Here is a 23,676-nt window from a genome sequence, read left to right on the forward strand (position 1 = left end):
TAATCCCCATTACAGCCAAAAAAAAAAAAAATTCAGAGAGGGAGAAAGATTTTAAATGTTAAAATGGAAAAATAACAAAAGGTGGCAGAAGAGACTACCCATACATTTTCACTCAGATTGCTAGTCTTCTGCCTGCAGTCACTCACCAGGTCCCCAGGAACAAGTCCCCTCCTTGCCTACCCTATGGAGCTTCACCATTCTGTGCCCTGCTTCCACCCTCCCTTCAAACTCAGATCTGGAATTGAGGAGTAGGTTGGCTTGGTAGAGTATGAAACACTCTGCAGAGCCACTCAAAAGGTAAGGGACTCCAAGTTTCTTAATTTGACTCCAAATTTCATTATCATTTTCATAATCCACACTTAGTAATACTCAAAGTAGGAGTTGTTGAACTTTATGGGCTGAGAGTGGAACAACGCTGATAATATGGAAACTGGTCCCTTTTAGGATTTCTTGGTGTCTCTGTGGAGCCATTGGGTCTTGTACCTTACTGGAGGCTGCAGAATTGCCCACATAAAGACATCTCTCCAGCTTTGGAAGAGGGGCTGAGGCCCAGGATGAACATGCCAGCTAATGGGAAATCACCACAGAGTTTCCCTACCCAGATTCCAGGAGAACCTGGAAGACCATTTGAGGTGAGGAGGAGCCTACTTTTTTCTATTTGTTTTTTAATTTTATTATTTTTGTAGTTCTGTTTTTATTTTGAAATAATTATAGATTCAAATGCAGTATACTATTCCTCTAGTTTCCCCCAATGGTAACATCTTGTTAAACTTTGGTACAAGATCATTACCAGGATATTGATATACAGAATATTTCCATCCCACAAGGATCTCTCATGTCACCCTTTAAAAGCCATGACCACTCCCCTTCCATCCCCACTCCCTCCTTAACCTCTGGAAACTTCTTATCTGTCTCCTAATACAATATAATTTTGCCATTTCAAGAATGTTATAATAGGCTGGGCATGGTGGTGCATGCCTGTAATCCCAGTGTCTTGGGAGGCTGAGGCAGGAGGATCGAGAGTTCAGAGCCAGCCTCAGCAACTTAGCAAGGCCCTGAGCAACTCAGTGAGACCCTGTCTCTAAATGAAATATAAAAAGGGCTGGGGAAGTAACTCAGTGGTTAAGCTCCCCTGGGGTCAATCCTTGGTACCAAAAAAAAAATGCTGTAATAAATGGAATCACGTAGTATAACCTTTTGGAATTTACTTCTTTGACTCAGCATAATTTCTGCAGATTCATCCACATTGCAGTGTAGCAATAGTTCCTTCTAAATGCTGAGTAGTATTCCATAGTGTGAATGTGTCACAGTGTAACCATTCACTAATTGAAGGACATCATGGTGGTTTTAGCTTTTGGCTATTAGGAATAAAGATGCTATTTTTTTCAATCCCCAGATGCTCTGGGGATTGAACCCAGGGCCTTTGTGCATGTGAGGCAGGCACTTTACCAACTGAGCTGTATCCCCAGCCCCAGTGCTATGTTTTTGAGCTGGGGATGTAGGTCAGTAGGAGAGCATATGCTTAGCATGTGTGAGGTCCTAGGTTTGATCCCCAGTACCACACACACAAGGATGCTGTGATTGTTCATGTATGGCTTTTGTGTGTGATAAATACGTGATAATGCAATTGCTGGATTTTAAGCAACAGTGCATTTTGAGTGGAATTAATAGATATAATGACCATTTTAGATTTATAGAAACATTGAGAAGATAATATATATAGTTCAATATATTGTTTTCTTCCTTCTACCTCTTACAGTTTTCCCTTTTTTTGTTACTGGGGATTGAACCCAGGGTTGCTTAACCACTGAGCCATATCCCCAGCCCCTTTTTAAAAATACTTTATTTTGAGGCAGAGTCTTACCAAGTTGCTTAGGGCCTCACTAAATTGTTGAGGTTGGCTTTGAACTTGCAATCCTCCTGTGTCAGCCTCTGGAGCTGCTGGAATTACAGGCATGCACCACCTTGCCCAACTTCCCCTATTATGAATATCTTGCTTTAGTGTGCTACTTTTGTTATACTTAATGAGCCAATAATGATATATTATTATTAGTTAACATTTGCCATTTATGATAGGGTTCACTCTTTTGTACTTTTTTATTTTAGTACTGGGGATGGAACCCAGGGCCTCGCAAATGCTCTACTACTGAGACCTATAGGTTTTGATAAATGGTTAATGACATATATCCACTATTTCAGTTTCATATAAACAGTTTCACCTGTGCTTCAGCTTTTCATCCTTTCTTTTGCCCATGCCTCTTCTGGCAACCACTGATGATGATATCATCATCATCATCATCATTATCATTTGGTACTGGGGAATGAACGGAGGGGCATTTTACCACTGAGTTACATCCCCAGCCCTTTTTTATACTTTTTAATATTTTATTTAGAGACATGGTCTCACTGAGTTACTTAGGGCCTTGCTAAGTTGCTGAGGCTGGCTTTGAACTCACAATCTTCCTGCCTTATCCTCTCAAGCCTCTGGGATTACAGGTGTGCACCACTGCACCCAGCTTCTGCTTCTGTTCTTGGTAAAGAATAAGACTTCCTTTGTTGCTTGGTTTTGTTATTGTTTCCACAATTCTGAGAGAGAAAAAGACACCATTTGGAGTAAAAAGATTTGTAACAGTATGTGTTGGAATCATTTACTCAAGGCAAAATTTACCAATAGAATTTATGCTAAATGCAGCTCCTGGGTAGTTGGTTCACTGAATGCATAAGGAAATGCACACTAATAAGAAAAAGTGCAAAATACACAAACCTTTGGGTTTCATTATCTATAATAACTAAATGAAAGAGAGAATGCTAAGATTGAAAAAATTATATTATGTGCATGTACAAATATGGCCTAATGGATCCCACTATTATGTAGTTATCATACACCAATAAATTTTTTTTAAAAAAGAAAATGCTGTATCAGATCTTGTTGTTGGACCAAACTTAGATTTTGGTTAGTTGGAGCTTTGACTATTAACCTTGCAGTCACCCCCAAAGAGAAAGATCATGCTAGGACAACAAAGAGTACCTCTAAGACCTCTGGTTACCAACTCTGAGGGAGGGCAAAACCTAGAAATTACTGAAGCCAGATGGTATGGTGTAAAGGAGTTGTCTATTTTGTAGATTAGTATGGTCAGCTTTCTGAAGAACCTTTACTGATGTGGGTTGTGAGAATAATTAATTTGTAAACAGTATCTTTGCTTTCAAATGCTACAGAGTGGAAGAGCATGTTTGGGTTGATGCAAGACCACTATGGAACAATGGCCAATATCTAGACTTGATCCAGACACAGAAAGTTACTCATGAGGGAACAACCAACCTAGCCCACTCGACAAAAGCCATTATAAAGTGTATTTTTCCTGAGAAGGGGGAACTTCCCCCTGTGACTGGCAAGTGGAACATCCCAGATGAAACCACAGTTATGCTTCATATACAAGTCATGGTGAGACTGGCTTTATCATTATCAGGGTATCCACCTGCTGACTGTGCCCATTACCCAGGTCCTATGGTTAAGGTGACTCCTTTTGCCCTGTGCAGTGGTGCACTGGTGACACATGCCTATGATCCCAGCTACTTGCAAGAGACTGAGACAGGAGGACTGCAAGGTTTTTTTTGGTACTAAGGATTGAACCTAGGGGCACTCCACTGAGCCACATCCCCAGCCTTAGCTTGTATTTTATTTAGAGACAGGGTCTCACTGAGTTGCTTAGGGTCTTGCTAAGTTGCTGAGGCTGGCTTTGAACTCACGATTCTTCTGAGTCAGCCTCTGCTGGGATTATAGACTTGTGCCACTACCCCTGCAAGGATTGCAAGTTTGATGCCAGCCTGGGCATCTTAGTGAGACCCTGTCTCAAAACAAATGAAAAGGGATGTGGATGTAGCTTAGTGGTAGAGCACCCCTTGGTTCAATCCCCAGTACCATAGAAGGATAGTAGGCTTTTGTGTGGGCACTCTGAGCAAACTTACTGCTGTATAATTAAGAAATGGAAGCCTCATTAAATTTGCTATCTAACCTCCCCCCCGGGCCTTACATATACTAATAAAACCATTAAGATGATTAAGAAGAAAATGGGGAAACAGGGTAGAGTCAAACTTACTAGGGGAGAAATCTTCAGATAGTTATGAAAAATTGGGATGAATAAAATAGATACTCATGGGGTTGAGACAAAATTCTTAATACAGCTCTATGGAAGGTTGGTTAGATCAAAGGAATCTGCTGTTTATTCCCAAACATTAAAGGACCCCAAACAAGTCTGCTTATTTATCCCAGTTTGGAGAAATTTTAAAAGTCACAAGGCATGGGTTGGGCATATAGCTTAGTGGTAGAGTGCTTGGCTAGCATGTAGGAGGCCCTGGGTTCCATCCCCAGCACTTCAAATAAAAATTAAGTAAAATAAGATAAAGCACAAAATAAAAAGTCAGATGGGAAAGATTACAATGAGAACCCCACCCTCAACTGTCTGAAGCAAATTAATCAAGAAAAATGACCCTCAGTGGGAACCTAAAGCCTTATGCACTTAAGTGAGTGAAGCGGGTGGAGAAGTGAAGTTTCTGGTACTCCTTGACATCGGAGCCTCATTCACTGAGGTACCAAAATCCATTGAAGCACTAGCATGGGCTACAATTGGATTGAGAGAACATGGAAATGTACAGGTTGATAGGATTAAGGTGGAAGTTGTGATGAAAATTGGCATGCTCAAATGGGCTTTACCTGAATGTTCCATGGTTATGGATATTATGTCTGATGGGGGAACACTTGCCCTACCTGGCATCCTAAAACCAGAACCTGTTGGTGAAATCCTAATGGAGTTACACATAGGAATGTAAGGGTTAATGGGATTACAGTAAAAGTGTGGGGGAAGAACTGGTCTATTTGAACAGGCTTTATGAGAAGTAGTTGCATCTCTTTTACCTGAATGCATTATGGAGATGGACATTGTATCTGATTGTGGAATGTTTCCCTTCCCTAATATTGTAAATTCACCCTTCAAGCACTATTACTTGGAGATACTAAATGGGAACCAATAAGATTGTCCAAACCCACAATGTATAGAGTAGAACCTGGGGTGCTGATATAAACAAAGTCTCTGCACAATAGCCCTGTGTAGAATATGGACTGGAGCTTATGGCAAAAGCCCATGAGCGCCTCCCAGTGGTAACTACTAGGATTTTGGACTAGAGAATTTTCAAATGGAGGGACAGTTACTAGCTTGCTATCAGATAGATATTAACTGAAACTGTCCCTATGATTGAAGGACGTTAAATAATTTTGAGACCTAAAATATCCATGATGTCTCAAATGATGGAGAAACGTACTAATGGGGAGGGCCGTACTCAGAGGAATTCCATAAAAAATTCCAAATGGTTTGTACAGGCTTATGCTACCAGGGGAATGTAGGGAGTTAGCATATTTATGAGCATCAGTAAACTCTTTTTTCTTGGAATTGATATGTGATGAGGTGGCAGATTCTATTGTCACTTGGACAGTGTCCCTGCTTTCAACTGACCAAATAAGAGCTGCTTGGTTTGTGGGTCATAGTTCCAAGGTAAACGAACAGTATCCTGACTTGGAAGGCTACAGTTGTGACTGAATAAAGTAAATGAAAATCAACTGAGTTGGGCGAAGTGCTTTATTACTTGCTAGCAATGATGAAAGAATTGAAAATTGAGAGCCCCTGTGTTTGAGTTTTACTGATTCATGGGCAGTGGCCAGGGAGCTGGCCATATGGTCAGGCAGAAGGGCAATGAAATACTGGCCATTCTTGGCCCTATGGAAATCACTATAGGAATTTGAGGGGTGAATTACAGTGAGATACATTGATGCCCATCAGAAGAACCCCCTTCAGCTTTAGAAGGTGAATAGAATCAACAAGCATATCCCTGTATGCCTGCTTGTAGTAGCCACCTGGGTTCATGAAATAGGGAGTTTTGCAGCAATGCAGAGGTGGGGGAGATTCTAAGTGTAAGAATTGGTCCTGTGTATGCCACACATGCATGGTATCATACATGGAAAATATTTGGAAAAAATAACATCCATACTAAATGTACAGACTTTGTTTTTCTTGTCACCATTCACTAGACAATACAGCATGACTACTATTTACATGGTGCTTACATTATATTAGGTGTTATAAGTAATCTAGAGATGATTTCAAGAGGGATTGGGGGTATAGCTCAGTGTTGGAGTGCTTATCTAGCATGTGCAAGATCCTGACCTTGATCCTCAGCACTGCAAAAAACAAAACACAAAAACATAGAGGAGGCAAATGAAGGATCTTTGCAAATACTACACCATTTTATATGAGGGATTTGAGTGTCTGTGGATTTTGGTATCTGCAGGGGTCCTACAACCAATCCTCTAGGGATACCAAGGGACAACTATGATTCTTTGTGTACCCCCCAAAGCACAAAACACCAATAAGAACTGTTCTGTTTGCCAACAAAAAGACAGAGACAGTAAATATCTATGTGCCAGATTCCCCAGGGGTAAGATCCTGAATATAGTTGTCAAGTCAGACAATTGGTGATAGCCCCTAGGGCCACTAATAGGTGCAGACAGGAATAGACACTGCCTCTTAACTGATCTTTGCTTACCCAGTGGTATATTTAATGCTCACAGTGCTGTAAAATATGCACAACAGAAGATATTGCACCAGTTTGGGCCCCTGAGTCACATTTCTTCAGACCTAGGAATACATTCAATCCTTGTGCAGTGAATTGCAGCAGACAATTGAAACCCAGATGTTTAAAACAGGAGTTGGAGGAGATACAAACATGGAGGACTGACTTATACTTCTCAAATGTTTGCTCATCCTCAACATAAGGGGGATAAAGGAAGTGTCCCCACCAAATAGATTCTGCTTTTTTGTTGGATGTGGGGAAGGGATGCTAGCATGGTGACTATGCTTTTCTCTTTTTCCCCCATATCACCTTGACTTTCTTCTTTCCTACCTGATGCAGTGGTAGCAGGATCAGGGCTACAACTAGTAATGCCACAGCAGGGATGAGTCCTAAGCAAGAAACTTTAACTGTATTTTTAAATCTTTATGTCAGAATTCTTAAGACCTGATGGGTGTCAGATTCCTGAGGGCTGGTTTTTATCTTCACCTTATCTGGCAAAATGGAGGTCAACAGTGAATGCAGCCATATTGCCTAGTGGTACAGTAGCTCACTAGTTCTGTACTTATGTGACCTTATCATATCTGAGTGCAAGTGGACTAAGGGAGGTACTTGCTAGACTAGTATTCTGCTTGCACTCTAGACCAGCACAGTGATTAACCCTACTGTCCCTTTATATTAGTCAGGGTTCTCTAGAGGAACAGAATCAACAGGAATTATGTTTATTAAAAGAGAATGTATTAGATTGACTTATGTGACCAGAAGCTGGATAGTCCACAATGGCTGTCTGCAGCTGGAGATCGGGAAGAACAGTCCAAGACACAGAAGCCCCAGAACAAGAGGGATCAACAGTGCTACCCTAGTCCAAGACCAAGGCTTCTGGAAAGTACCTGGAGAATCACTGGCAGAGTCCTCTTTGAAAGGGTGAAGAAGTGAGAGTCCAACATCCTCAGACGATCAAAGCAGCGATCAAGAATCTGTTCAAGAAGAGCATCCGCTTCCTTGTTCTTCCAGCTTTTATTCCATCCTATTGCGTGGTGCTGCCCACACTTAGGGAGGGTCTCCACTTTAGTTCTTATTCCACATTCCATTCATTCCTAGACATGCCCTCATGGACACAACCAGAGACCTCTTAATCATCTGCATTTATTAATCCCATCAAGCTGACAATTCAAATTAACCACTAAGCCCTTTCAGAGATGGAAAAGTTTTGTATAAAAATGGAGAGGGAGAAAGAAGAGTAGCTGAGGATAAAGGAATGGATAAGTGGGTTATATGAAGGAAATCCAATATTAACACCTCAAAAGAGACTCAAAGAAAGAGAAGACATTGCTTTTTAGTTCATTTGTTGTGGTACCTGAGTGGGTGAAGCCATATGTTGCTGAGACCATGCCTGCATTTGGAATGTGACAAGAAAGAATTGAAGCCTACAAACCTGAGTGGCTGTGCCTTAGAAGACAATTTCATGATATGATAAAGGATCAGAATGATTATCAGTGATTGAATGAGATGCTAATAATGTGCCAGTATCTTTTGACTTTTACGATTCTTTTTCTTTTCTTCTCTTGCAGCACTAGGGAGTTGAACCCCTGGTCTCATGCATGCTAGGCAAATACTCTACCATTGAACTACATCCCTTTTTAAATTTTATTTGAGACAGAGACTCACTATGTTGCCCAGACCGGCCTTCATCTGGTGATCCTCCTGCCTCAGTATTCTGAGTCACTGGGATACAAGTGTGTACTACCACATCTGACTCTTTACTTTTTTTTTTTTTTTTTTTTTGACTCTTTACTTTTTGATGCTGTTTTGATGAATAGATTTGTTTTAATAGTTTGTATTTGAAACTATTTTAAGCTTATATTCAAGTTGCAAGTACAGTAAAAATACCTTTTTTTGACAGGATCTCTCTAAGTTGCTTAGAGTCACACTAAGTTATAGAGTCTGGCCTTGAATTCTCCTGCCTCAGCCTCAGAAATTGCTGAGATTATAGGCATGTGCCACTCTACCTGGCATCTGTTAAGTTTGTTTTTATTTTATAAAGTTTTAAAAATTGAAGCCAGACCAGATGGTTTATTCCTGTAATCCCAGTGACTTTGGAAGCTGAGGCAGGAGGATGGCAAGTTCAAAGCCAGCTTTGGTAACTTAGACCCTGTCTCAAAATAAAAAAATAAAAAATGGCTGGGTGGTAAAGCATATCTGTGGTTCAATACCCAATACAAGAAAAAAATTAAATAAATAATAAATATACATATTTATTGGATACCAGGTGATATTTCAATAAATGAATATGATGTGCAATGATCAGATGAAAGTAATAGGCATATCCATCACCTCAAACATTTATCATTTCTTTGTGTTAAGATCATCTAAAATCTTCTCTACTTGCTACTTTAAAATATGTAGTTAATTGTTGTCAACCATTGTTATTCTACTGAATTACAGAACATGAGAAGTTATCCTTCCTGCCAGGTGTGGTGGTGCACATCTGTAATCTCAATGACCTGGGAGGTTGAAGCAGCAGGATTGCAAGTTTAAGGCCAATCTTGGCAGCTCAGTGAGACCCTGTCTCAAAATAAAAATAAAAAGGGGAGCTGGGTACAGTGATGTACACCTGTAATCCCAGTAACTCAGAAGGTCGAGGCAGGAGGATCACGAGTTTGAAGCAGCTTCAGCAACTTAGCGAGACCCTGTCTCAAAATTTAAAAAAAAAAAATTAAAAAGGGCTGGGGATGTAAAGCAGTGGCTAGGTGCCCCTGGGTTCAATCCCTGGTACAAATAAACAAATAAATAAATAGATAAATTAAAATAAAAAAATAAAAAGAGCAGGGGATGTTCTCAGTGGTGTAGTACCTCAGGGTTCCTGAGTTTAATCCCAAGTATCACAAAAATATTTATTCCTCTGTTCCTCTTATCCAAACATACAGTGTATCCATTAACCATCCTCTCTCTTCCTGCCCCCCAGGCTCTGGTCACCACTATTTTACTCTCCTCTTTGAGATAATTTTTTTTTTTTTTTGGCACTAGGGATTGAACCCAGGGGTGCTTAACCACTGAGCTACATCCCCAGCCTTTTTTTTTAAAATCTTAAGACAGGGTCTCACTGAGTTGCTTAGGGCCTTGTTAAGTTGTTGAAGCTGGCTTTGAACTTGCAATCCTCCTGCCTCAGCTTCCTGAGTTGCTGTGGGATTACAGGTGTGTGCTGCAATGTGGGGCTAGATCAACTATTTTTTTTAACTTCCCCAGGTATGTGAGAACATGCTGTATTTGATTTTCTGTGCCTGACTTATTTCACTTAACATAATTAATGTCTTCCAGTTCCATCAATGTTTCTTTTCTTTCTTTTTTCTTTTGTTCACAGGGATTGAACCCAGGAGCGCTTAACCATTGATCCACAACCCCAGCCCTTTTTATTTTTTATTTTGAGACAGTCTTGCTAAGTCACTTTGGGCCTCACTAAATTGATGATTTGAACTTGTGATCCTCCTGTCTCAGCCTCCTGAGCCACTGGGATTGTAGGTGTGCACCACTGCACCTGGCTCCATGTTTTATTTCTGAAAAAAGTTTTTGGTAGCTTTTTGTTTTGTTTTATTTTGACAGTACTGGAGATTGAAACTGGGTCATTCTACCATGGAGCTACACCCACTTGTGTGTGTGTGTGTGTGTATTTTTTTTTTTTGAGACAGGGATCTTGCTTAGTTTCTGAGGCTGGCCTTGAATTTTCAATCTTCTTGCCTCAGCCTCCTGAGTTGGGATTACTGGTGTGTGCCACTGCACCTGGCTTTTGGCAGGTATTGAACCCAGGGCCTCGGAAGTGCTAGGCAAGTTCTTTACCACTGAACTACATCCCTAACCCTTTTTATTTATTTATTTTTAATTTTTATCCTTTTCTTCTTTCTTTATTGGTACATTATTATTATATGTAGTAGTGGAATTCATTTTAAGATGTTTGTACATGCATGCAATATAAAAATATAATTCGGTCAATTTGTTCCAGTATCTTTTTATGTTACTTTATTTTCTTCAGACAGGGTCTCATTAAATTGCCCAGGCTTGCCTTGAACTTGGAGTCCTCCTGCCTCAGCCTCCTGATTAGCTGGGATTATAGGCCTGTATGACTATATGTGGATCATCATTATACTATATATAGTTAAATGGATTGTGTGTGTGTGTGTGTGTGTGTGTGTGTGTGTGTGTGTGTGTGTATGTGTGTGTGTGTAGTCTGATGATTAAACTTGGAGCTTTCCACATGCCAGGCTAGTGCTCTACCACTGAGCTACATCCCCAGCCCTATTTTCTACATAATCTTAATGATTACATATCATTTTATCCTTTGAGTACTTGAATCATCAATAGATTTTCAGTGTAATTTGCAATTTAGTAGTGAAATTCCTAAGTTCATTATTTTGTGTCTGCACATCCATGATTATTTGTTTAAGATATTGTTCTAGAAATTGAAGTTTTGTACCCCAGGAAGGGATCACTAAATAATAATAATTATAATTATTAATAATCCCTAGTACTTCTACTACTGATATTATTGTTAATAATTATGATTACTACTAATAATAATTATTAATAATTAATAATAATTAATAATAATTAGTAGTAGTAGTACTGGGGATTGAACCCAGGGACATTTATCATTGAGCTATATCCCCAGTTCTTTAAAAAAAAATTTTGACAGTGTCTCCCTATGTTCCTGAGGCTGATCTTAAACTCGTGATTCCCCCGCCTCACCCTTCTGCAGCACTGGGATTACAGGTATGTACCAGTGTACCTGGCAGGATCACCTAATTCTAAGGAATTCAGTGTGTGGCAGTGAAACTTCCTCTTCACACTCTCCCTAGTAATGCTGTCTAGAGGCTGATGATTCTAGGATGTATGTGGCAACTTTCCCCTTATCATCAGGCCTCTACCTCTCCAAACTTTGCCTTCCCAGATCTTCCCAAGAAGAATTGAAATGACCACTACCTAGCCAGGTTTTTTTCTTTTTTAAAAACAACATTCATGGGCTTGGGTTGTGATTCCATGGTAGAGCACTTACCTAGCATGTGAGACACTGGGTTTGATCCTCAGCATTACATATAAGTAAATAAATGAAATAAAGGTATTGTGTCCATCTACAACTAAAATAAAAAAGAAATAAAACACCATGCATATAGTATCTCACATCTTTGGTGGGTCAGGATTCCAGGTACTGCTTAGTTGATTCCTTTGATCAGGGTGTCACAGGATGAAAGGATATTGGCCAGGCTGTGATCTTTTTCCGGAGCCAGGACTCTTCTTTCAAGCTTATTCAGGTTGTTGACAGAATTGGCTTCCTCAGAGTTGTAAGACTGAGGCCATCAACTCCTAGAGGCTGCACTTCTCCATCGAAGTTCTCAACTTACCGTTTGCTTCTTCTTGATAAAATACACAATAAAATATCTGTATAGGTAGTTCAGTGCTATTAAACACATTCATAACGTTGTGCAACCATCACTAGCATTCATCCTCAGAACTCATAAGACTGGAACTCTGTACTTACAAAACACTAACTTCCCATTTCCTCCTCTTCTGTTCCCCTGGCAACTACCATTCTATTCTGTCTCTATGACTTTATATTTCATATAAGTGAACTATTCTCTGTATCTCATGTAAATGGAATCAAATAGTACCATCTTTTTGTGATTGGCTTATTTCACTTAACATAATACCCTCCTGTTTCATCTGTGTTGTAATAGGTCAGAATTCCTTTCCTTTCTAAGGCTGAATAATATTCCATTCATCCATCAATGGACATTTGAATTGCTTCCACATTTTAGTTATTGTAAATAATGTTGCTATGAATATGGGTGTACAGATCTCCTTCTCCCCACCTTTGAGATGAGGCCTGGCTGTGTGGCCCAGGCTGGCCTCAAATACAGTATCTTCTGGCCTCAGCTTGAAGTGGCTGGGATCACAGGTGTGTGCTACTGCCTTTGGCTAAGTATACCTCTTTGAGACTCTGCTTTCAATTCTTTTTAAAAAAATTTTTTGGTACCCAAGGACACTGTACCATTGAGATACATCCTCAGTCCTTTTTATTTTTTAAATTTTTGTTTATTTATTTTGGGTACTGGGGATTGAACTCAAGGGCACTCAGCCACTGAGTCACATCACCAGCCCTATTTTGTATTTTATTTAGAGACAGGGTCTCACTGAGTTTCCTAGCACCTTGCCTTTGCTGAGGTTGGCTTTGAACTCTCAATTCCTCTGCCTCAGCCTCCTGAGCTGCTGGAAATACAGGTATGCACCACTACGCCTGGCTTGTTTGTTTATTTTTATGTGGTACTGAGGATTGAACCCAGTGCCTCACACATGCTAGGCAAGTGTTCTACCACTGAACTACAACCACAGCCCCTAGGAAAGATTTTTAATTCCATGTTTAAGATTAAAAACAAGATTTTGGGCTGGGGAGATAGCTCAGCTGGTAGAGTGCTTGCCTTGCAAGCATAAGGCCCTGAGTTCCATCCCCAGTACCGCAAAAAAAAAAAAAACAAGATTTTGATAGGTGTGGTAATTCTAGTGACTTGGGAGGCTGAGGCAGGAGGATCACAAGTTCAAGGGCAGCTTCAGTAACTTAGCCGGATCTTGTCTCAAAATTAAAAAATGTAAAAGGCCTGGAATGTCGTTCAGTTGATAAAATGCCCCTGAGTTCAATCCCCTGTACAAAAAAAAAAAAAAGAAAAGAAAAGAAAATAAAGGAAAAAAACCCAGCTTTTTTCTGGCAGTTAGGAGTAATAAGAGAAAAGATAAACAAGTTAACATCTGATGGGGTAACAAAAATACTTTGGATCCACAAATCATTCAGTGATATACCTGGATAATTGATTGTGGGCTTAAGAGTTTTAGAGCAAGCCAGGTGTGGTGGCACATACCTGTAATCCCAGTGACTTGGGAGGCTGAGGTAGGAGGATTGCAAGTTCAAAGTCAGCCTCAGTAATTTAGTGAGGCCCTATACAATTTAGAGAGACCCTGTCTCAAAATAAAACATGAAAAGGGCTGGGGTATGGCTCAGTGGTAAAGTGACCCTGGGTTAAATCACCAGTCCCCCCCTCAAAAAAAGAGTTTTAGAGCAGACTACCTTTAAATAAAATCCAGGAGCCTATGGAAAATAGATATATGAAGTACTGCATAAAGAAGCCCATGGAAGAAAGTTGTGTCGGGCTTTTTGATCTTGTAGCCTTCTAGTGGTAGATATATGAGGACACACTTATTATTTCATCTTAGATTTTTCTGAGTTAGACTATTTTATTTTTTGGTACTGGGGATTGAAACCAAGGGTGCTTAACCACTGAACCACATCCCTAGCCCTTCTTTGTATTTTATTTAGACACAGGGTCTTGCTCAATTGCTCAGGACCTCAATCAGTTACTGAGGTTGGCTTTGAACTCACAATTCTCCTATCTCAGCCTCCTGAGCTGCTGGGATTACAGGCGTTGCACCATCTTGTCCAACTGATATACCTATACCCACTGAGCAGGATTAGAGAGACACTGTAGGGCTGGGGTGCAGTTCAATGGTCGAACACTTGCCTAGCATGCCCTAGGCCCTGTGTTCCATCCCCAGCACTGCAAAAAAGTTACTTTTTAATACAGATATTATAAGAGAATGTAATATTATAAATTATGTTTATTGCATGTTCTATACCTGTTTGTGTCTGAGCAGAATTTGCATAGTTTGCACTGTAACTACATTCATCCTCACCGTCATCTTCCATCATCTTGAATCTTCAGTCTTATCTTCCCTCCCTGTTTGAAGTCTTTCCTATGCTTTTCTAGAACTTTTATCTGGCTTTTTTTTCCCTCCCGGTTTGCTAGATTGTGCACGATTTGTGTTCTTATGGTGTTCTCAAAAGAGTCAGTGTGGAAGGAGCATTTCTCAGCCACTAGGAAAGGATGAAGTTCTGTCCAGACAGTGTCCAAATGTCTCCACTGGAAGAGTGTACCTGGATGTCACCGATCTTCCTGCCTAGGCCACAAACGACTGTGCTTCTTGAGAAACTTCCAAAGAGAACTGCTTTGTAAGGGCTGGAGGTGTGACTTACTGGTAGAGCACTTATCTAGCATGCATAAGACCCTGGGTTAAATCCCCAACACAGCAAAATAAATAAATAAATAAATAAATAAATAAATAAATAAATAAATAAATAAAAAGGCCAAAGGCCTGATTTATAAACAAAGAACCATTAGGCAGATAGAATTGAATTATTGTAATAGTGCTTATTTCTCTTGCATAAGATTCCTTTTTTTTGGTACTGGGGATTGAACCCAGGGGCCCTTTGCCACCAAGTCACATTCCTCGCACTTGTTTTTTATTTTGAGACAGGATCTCAGATCTCGGTAAGTTGTTGAGGGTCTTGCTAAATTGACATGGCTGACCTCAAACTTGTGATCCTCCCACCTCAACCTTGTGGGTCAATGGGATTACAGGCATGCACCACCATGCCCAGCATATAAGATTCCCTTTTGAATCCCATATTTGCCCATTTTCAGCAAAGCAACAACAGGTTTGGCACCTTACAAGTTTATACAAGTTATAGTTTTGGGAATGGAATGGAGGGCTTCATACATGCTAGGCAAGCACTCTACCACTGTACTACACTTTCAGTCCTACTTTTTTTTTCTCTCTTCTCTTCTTCCTCATCCTCCTCCTCCTCTCCCCCTCTTTCTTCTACTCTCTATTTATCTGGCACTAAGAATTGAACCCAGGGTGCTTAACCACCGAGCCCCATCTCCAGCCCTTTTTTATATTTTATTGAGAGACAGGGTCTCACTGAGGTGCTGAGGGCCTTGCTAAGTTGCTGAGGCTGACTTTGAATTTGCGATCCTCTAGCCTCAGCCTCCCAAGTCAGTGGGATTACAGGAAATTTTCCTTCTCTTCAAGTATTTTCATTAATCTGTTCACCCTGACAGTAAATCTTTGATTTAAACTTCCACAAGGTCCCTGAGTGGCAACAAAAATGGTGTTTACCATCTCCCCTTTGAAGTATCTGCCTTAGCTTACAAAAGATGGGTGATATGTCACAAAACTACCCATGTCTGGGGGGGGGGAGAGAGAGAGAGAGAGAGAGAGAGAGAGAGAGAGAGAGAGAGAGAGTGTGTGTGTGTGTGTGTGTGTGTGTGTGTGTGTAGTGCTGGGGATGGAACGCAGGGCCTGGCACATGCTTAGGCAAGTGTTCTGCCACTGAGCTACACCCCCAGTTCACAAAACTATATTTCTGGACTAAGTTTTCAGAAGTGTTCTTGGATTCAAATTAGGGATAAAACAGAGACTAAACTTTCTGATTGGCTCCCATTTGCAACTGATGTTTCAATTTTTAGTGCATCTTTTGGTATTTTAATAGTAGCAGAACTGTTTGAGGTTGCTCCTGTCACTTTCTCATCTTCCCAGCTTGCAGCATCTGTGTAGAATGCTCATCTTCACTTGCTACAAACACCATGAAGACCATGCAGCTCCTCTTGACCTGTGATGGTGACCTGAATGGGACCCTGGGACCATAGCATAACTCTCTTCTCCATCTTGTCTGTTAAACATCTTTGTCTGTTAAAAAGGATAATTGCCATTGGATTTAGGATCCACCCAGGTAATCCCGGATAATCTCAAATCAGGATCCTTAACTACATTTTCAGAGATCCTTTTTCCAAATAAGATAGCATTTATAGGGTCTGGATATTAGGATATGGATATGTCTCTTGGGAGGAGGCACCATTTAATCCACTACAGTCCATCCTATGGTCCCCAAATTTGTATCCATCCCACATGCAAATAAACTTAACCCCATCCCAACATCCCCAAGAATTTTAACTCATTCCAGTATTGGTTTCCATCCATGGATCTGTGAAACTGGAAAACAAGTTATCTGTTTCAAAAATACAATGGTGGACCAGACATATGATAGACATTCCCATTTCAAAAGAGAGAATTGGAAGGCGTAAAGGGGTCACTGATGCCAGGCAAGCTCTAAATCCAGTGGGCAAGATTATATTAAGTTTCAAGGCCCGAAAATAATGTGTGGCTGAATGCTGTGCCCTCTGGACCATCAGTGGCTTCACCTTCTGACCCATGGCAGTATTTCCAGGCTCTGCACTGCCAGTGTTGGCTCCATTGGCCTCTGCCTCTGGGTCTGAGCCTCCATGCTCTGCCTCTACAATCCTACTGTTGGAGTTATACTTCCTTTTCTTGAAGGTAAAGCACGCTTACAACCAGGTAGGTTTTTGTGTGTTTTACTTTTGCTTTTGTGCTGGGGATAGATCCAGGGCATTCCATATGCAAAGCAGACTCTCTATTATTGAGCTAGATCCCCACCCCCAGCCAGGTAGTTTTATTTTAATTTTTAAAAAATTATTGTGATTTTATTCTTTGAGGTTGCATTTATTTTGCCACTATAATGGAAATACTATGTTATAGTATATCTCTTTCCAACCTCACATTAAATAATATCACATTGATAGTTTGATATTGGCCATAGAGTATTGATATCACAGAAATCAATACACTACCTATTATGGCTGGATTTATTGTTTAGTTCATTGTCTAAATTTAAGCAGAACCCAACCAGGTAGATTTAAAAAATTTTTTATTTGTTCTCTTTAGTTATACATGACAGTAGAATGTCTTTTGACATATCATACCTACATGGAGTATAACTTATTCTAATTAGGATTCCATTCTTGTGGTTGTACATGATGTGGAGTTATACTGGTCATGTATTCATATAAGAACATAGGAAAGTTATGTCTGATTCATTCTATTGTCTTTCCCATTCCCTTCCCCCCTCCCTTCCTCCCACTCCCCCCTTTCCAATTGAGTGAACCCTCACTCCTCTCCCCCCACCTATTATGAGTTAGCATCCACATATCAGAGAGAACATTTGGCCTTTGGTGTTTGGGGATTGGCTTATTTCACTTAGCATGATAGTCTCCAGTTCCATCCATTTACCAGCAAATGCCATAATTTCATTCTTCTTTATGACTGAGTAATATTCCATTGTGTATATGTACCACATTTTCTTTATCCATTCATCTCCAACAAGGTAGTTTTAATGACCCATTTCCTGTTAGTGAAATTTTGGAAGTCTGACAGCCCTGTGTCATTTATCCTGTCTCTGCCCCTTTAAGTTTAAGCTGGCAGGGTTTCTACTGATATTAACATTCTCAAAAGCCTGTGGTTCTCTTTTGTACATCCCCATTTGACAAAACAGTCCTCCACAGATCTTTCCTGGATATTCTCATCTCTATTCTTGGCTTCTGATAAGATAATTTAGTAGATTCATGAGTCACATACCTAATCTTTGCAGGAAAAGAAGAGCTTCCTGTCACTGTGACCTTGTGCTCTGCTGGTGTAGAGGTCTTATTTCCAAAGGAAGAAATGCTTCCACCAGGTGACACAACAGTGATTCCACTGAACTGGAAGCTAAGACTTCCAGATGGCCACTTTGGGTTCCTCATTCCTCAAATCAACAGGTGAGGAAGGGAGCAATTTTTCTAACTTTAGTATCTTTTACAATCTGTCAAGACCCCCAAAGCTACCAGCATCAGTCTAACTTGCCCTCCAAGTTTAAGGCCTTTGCACCTGGGAATCTGCCATATAGCCATCTGCAGTCCTTTTTGCTGGGAGTCAGAACAGTTCTTATTGGCATTTTGTGTCTCAAAGAGTGCAAGAAGAATATGTCTAGATTCAACTTATCTTTTCACTCCCCGGTATCCACTCAGTTCATGGACCCAGGTGGCCACAGGTGAGCACATGGGGATTTCTGCTCGTTTATTCCAGTCACCTTGTGAACCTAGAAGGGGGTTCTTTTATTCTTTTAATAGATTCATTCATTACATTTATTGGAATAACTACTTTGTCATAGGGTTGACTTGAATCTATTTGGACAAAGAATGACCTGAAAGCAAAGCTCACTGAGTTGGGTACAGAAAGCAAACATTCCCAGGCATTTTTTTTTTTACATGAACATGGATGACATCATTTAATGCAGACCCAAGGCCACACATTTTAGGAGAGTAAATTTTACTGGTAGTACAGAGTCTCTTCACATATGATCATAAAAATAACACAGTGTGGTGAGCCAAACACAAAAATGACATGCAGCAGCCCACATCAACACACACACAGCTCCTAAGAGGCACGAGAGAAGCTGAGTCTGGTATCTGCTAGGGCTCATTGTAGGAGATAATCGGGTATAAAAGGAATGAGAACAGATTGAAACAGGAAACAAAACCATGTCTGACAGTCACACAAGGTCAAATGATCATATCCATGACCAAAAGAAGTCACATGAAACCCTTGCCCAGCAGGAGAGGAGGTCAGCATCCTGTGCTCACACAGACTCCAACTTGGTAGTGAGACACATCTCAGCACCTTACAGAAAACATTGAAGGGACAGGGAATCCTTTTATGGGTCAATGGACACTTCTAATGGAAAGGCTGGCATTTGACTCTTGAAAATGAAATTAAAAATTAAGCATAAACAAGTGAAGGATATGCCTGAAGTGATTATAGTGTAACCTTGGTTTCCCAGTGGGTATAATTTTAAAACTCAAGAATTTAAGAGCATTCCAAAATTATGATACAGAAGAGCAATCCTAAAACAACTTAATCTAAATAAGAATTCCAATGTCTTGCACTGAGAGCCTGCTGCTGCCTGGAGCTGACCTGCAGTGGGTAGGGCTCACAGCCTGAAGACCCAGAAGGGGGTTCTTTTGATGGGCATTGACATGGCCCACTTGGATACATCCCTCAAGTTCCTGTAGTGTGTGCTCCACGTGGGTATCACTTTCATAGCCAGGTTTCTATTGCCTCCCTACCTGAGTGTTTGGTCAGGCCACTGACCATTGCTCATGAGTGAGTAAGAGCCCAAACACAGGGACTTTTTAACCACCCTTCAGTTCTTCCATCAATTCTAGGTAAACAGCATGCAATTCAGCCCACACATCTGATTTGTTTTTACCTTCCTCAGTCATGATGGTGACCTTCCAATATTCAGGATGTTGTCCATTCACTTGGAACTGCCATCCGTAAACCTAGCAGCTCTGTCAGTCCATTGATGGCTATTTATATGGCACTGTTCCAGAATCCTGCAGCTCCTCATGCAGCTCAGAGTTAGTCCTAGGGCAGAAGAGTCTTTCATTTCTCCTGGTTGCATATTCCTGTATAAATCATTTCCATTTTACTATGAAATTTTTAAGTTTTATTTCTCAGAGATAATGGGGATCAAACCCAGGGCTTTGCACATACTAGGCAAGTACTCTATACTGAGCTACATCCCCATCCCTTCCTTTTTTTTTTTTTTTTTTGAGATAGGGTCTCACTAAGTTGCTGAGGCTAGCCTCAAACTTGCAGTCTTCATGCTTCAGCCTCTCAAGTTTCTGGGATTACAGGTGGGTAATACTGTGCCCAGCTGCTGTATAACTCTTCTGGGCACTTCTCTCCTCATTAGAATTTCTCTGTCCTATTGCTTAGGACATAGTTGGCATTTCAGGTTTTAAGATCGTTTCATGTCCTTCCATCATAGAGGTAGCTTCAATTAATGTTTCATAGCAAGGTAAGAAATGCCCCTTGAATGGAAAAAGTTCAAAGTCCCAGTAGCCATCACTGGGAGGTGCTGACAGGCTCCACATTTTTTTCTGAACCAGCAGTCCATATTCTATTGTACCTTGTGGACTTTGGCAATATTATTGGTTCTCATTTAGTATGTTCGATTCATATTGTTTGTCTGATTTTTTTTTGTTGTGTTGTTCTGGTGTGTGTGTGTGTGTGTGTGTGTGTATGCATGTTGCTGGGGATCAAACTCAGGGCCTCATGCATGCTAGGTAAGCACTGGACCACTGGACCACACCCTAGCCCAAGGGTGGATTTACATGTTTTCTGTTTTACTGTACAAATAGGGGAAACATTTCCACATTAGTCAGTGTTTGGTTATGGTGACCAAAATACCTGACAAGAACCTCTTGGAGGAAAATTTTATTTTAGCTCATGCTTTCAGAGGTTTAGTCCATGGTGAGCCAAATTCATTGCTCTGGGCCTAAGGTGAAGCAGAACATCATGGCAGACAGACATGGTGGAGAAGTACTGCTCCACTTATGGCTGTGTGGAAGCAGAGAAAGAGGAAGGGGCCATAGGGAAGATGTGTCCTTCCAGGGCACATCCCCAATGACCCACCTCCTAGAGCCACACCCCACCTGCCTGTAGTTATTACCCAGTTGGTCCATTCAAACCAGGATGGACTGATGAGGTTAAGGTTCTCACAATCCAATCATTTCACCTCTGAATATTCCTACATTAATACAGGAGCCTTTGGGGGACATCTCATATCCAAATCATAACAATTTCCCAGTGAGATACAATGTTCATCCCCCTAACAATCAGGTAAAGGTGATAAAGCTACTTCACATGAAGTCTGTTCAGATATACCAACTCTCCCATAAACTTTAACCTCAGCTCCATCAACCCCTACTTTCCAAACTGCAGCATCCATTAGGAATTTTTCTAATTCTTTTTTATGGTGCTGGTTATTGAACCTAGGGCCCTGGCACATCCTAGGCAAGTGCTCTGCTGCTGAGCTACTTCTTCAGTCCCTGGTTCCAGCTTTCTTATACTCTTGTTGAAGCTATCTAGGGGCCCCCAGCCACCAGTCACCCCATAAGCATGTAGAAAACTGTTATCATTCCAGAAATTCCAAGGATTTTAGGAGTTGTAGGTCAGGAAGCAGGGATTGGAGACCAAATATATATTTGACAATATCTTGGCAACTAGTAGTAGTCAAACAAGCAATAATAGAGTCAAGCAAAAATCTTTGAGAGATGCAGAACTATTAGATGAACATTTAATAAAGAATAAAATATTTACATAATCTCAGTATGTCTCCACTGATTGCTCATTAATTATATATGGAAAAATGGTAACTTTATAATTGAGAAACCTGATAGATACTATCTTAACCAAATGATCAGAATTAGAAACTTTTAATTGGAAAATTTCTCATAATCTCACTTTACAGAATTAAGCAATCCTCCCCCCACTGGGAATTGAATGTTAGGCAAGCACTCCACCACTGAGTTACACCCCAAGCCCTTCATTTCTTAAATTGGTAGGTTATATTGATTTTTAAAAGTTCTGCCAGCCTTGCACTTTTTGGTTAATTCAGCTCATCAGACTATATGTTTTTACATGTTTCTGGATTTGATTTACTGTTTGTTGAGGTTTCTTCTGTGTTTATGAGGGATATTAGACTGCAATTTTCTTGTCATGTCTTTGGTTTTATAATCAGGATAATTTGACCCCCCACAAATGAGTTGAGAATTGAGGACTGGGGATGTGGCTCAATAGGAGTAAATTGCCTACCTGGCATATGTGAGATCCTGGCTTCAATCGGCAGCAGAGGTGGGGGAGAGAAATGAGTTGAGAAGTGTTCTTCTAGAAAATAGAAAAGAAGGGATTATGTAGAATGGTATCTTCCTTACATAGCTGGTAGAATTGATCAGTGAAACCATCTGGGCCTGGGGATTTCTTTTTTCCGAAGGTTTTAACTATGAATTCAATTTTAATAGATATTTCTCTATCTGTTTCTTCTTGAGTGAGTTTTGGTATTTTATGGATTTCATAGGAATGGCCCATTTCATCTAAGTTGTTAATTTATGTGAACAGAGGTGTTCATCTCCTTTTCTCATTTCAGTGTCTATGGAATATACGATATTTCCTCTTCTACTTCTGATATGAATAATTGATCTCTTTTGTTTTTTTTTTGTTTCTTAGTCCAGAAAGAAGTTAATCAATTTCATCAATCTTTTTTAAAAATGAACTTTTGGTGTCATTAATTTCTCTCTATTGTTTCCCAATATTTAATTTCACTTGCCTATCATTTTCTTTCTTCTGCTTGCATTGAGTTTATCTTACTCTCATTTCTAGTTTTATAAGAAATAAGCTTAGATTTTTGATTTCAGAATTTTTCACTGTATTTCTTGCTATAAATTTCCATCTCAGCACTAAGTTAGCTATATCCCACAAATACTGATATGTCATATTTAAATTTTCTTTCAGTACAAAGTATTCTTATTTACCTTGAGACTTTATTTTTGGACCATGAATTATTTAGAAGTGTGTTCTTTTGTTTGTTTTTAGAGACAGGGGCTCACTATGTAGTCCAGGCAGGTCTCAAACTCCTGGGTTCAAGCAATCCTCCTGCTTCAGCCTCCTGAGTAGCATCCTACCACAATCAGTGGGAAGTGTTTTTTTTTTTTTTTTTTAAGTACTGGGGATTGAACACAGGGCCTTGTGCATGGAAAAATATCTTCTTCAGTTTCTGAATATTTAGGAATTTTCCAGGCATCTTTCTATTATTGATATCTAGTTTAATTCCCTTATTGTGAGAGATTAAATTTGGGATGGTTTCAATTCTTTTAAATTTATTGTGGATTGTTTTATGATCTTGGATATGGTCTATGTTGGTGAATATTCCATGTGTACTTGAAGGACCTGTCTTTTCTTCTGAGTGCAGTGTTCATTTGGTTGATTGGTGGTGTTCAATTTCTCCATATCCTTGCTGATTTTCTGTCTACTAGTTCTTCTTACTCCTGAGAGAGTTGCTGAAGTCTCCAGTCATAATTGTGGATTTGTTCACTTCTCCATCCTGTTCTTTTCATTTTTTTTTCTTTTCTAGGGATTGAACCCAGGCCCTTGCCCATGCTAGGCAAGCACCCTAACCCTAAGCTCCATCTCCAGCTCCAATTCTTTCCATTTTTCTCCACATATTTTGAAGCTGTTATTAGGTGCAGTCTCCCCCCTGCTCCTGCACCTCCTCCCACTGTAGCGCCCTGGGATGGCTAGACAGCTAGAGATTTAGTCTTTCTACTCTGGCACCCATGATTTCCCAACTAGGTTTGCTTTCAGAGCCAGCCATTGATAGAATAGGATAAAAGCAATGGTGGTCCTTCCTATAGTCTCTGATCAGAGAATAGGACTCTCTTTAGTTCAAGGTGACTCCTGCTGCTGGGTTGCAGTGTTGAGACCAGGCTTTGTTGTGGGCAGGAC

At 40.2% G+C, this 23,676-nt stretch overlaps 1 protein-coding gene across 1 annotated transcript in view; it reads left to right on the forward strand.

Annotated features, from left to right (window-relative positions):
• Znf157 (zinc finger protein 157) overlaps positions 1-23,676 on the forward strand; it is a 29,315-nt gene that overhangs the window by 1,847 nt on the left and 3,792 nt on the right. Inside the window, exon 2 of the mRNA XM_047536725.1 lies at positions 445-632. Coding sequence (XP_047392681.1) covers positions 555-632 — 78 coding nt within the window. The 5' untranslated portion in view covers positions 445-554. The remainder of the gene's footprint in view (positions 1-444; positions 633-23,676) is intronic.

Source organism: Sciurus carolinensis, chromosome X (genome assembly GCF_902686445.1).
Source record: "Sciurus carolinensis chromosome X, mSciCar1.2, whole genome shotgun sequence".
In the NCBI taxonomy this organism is placed as follows: domain Eukaryota; kingdom Metazoa; phylum Chordata; class Mammalia; order Rodentia; family Sciuridae; genus Sciurus; species Sciurus carolinensis.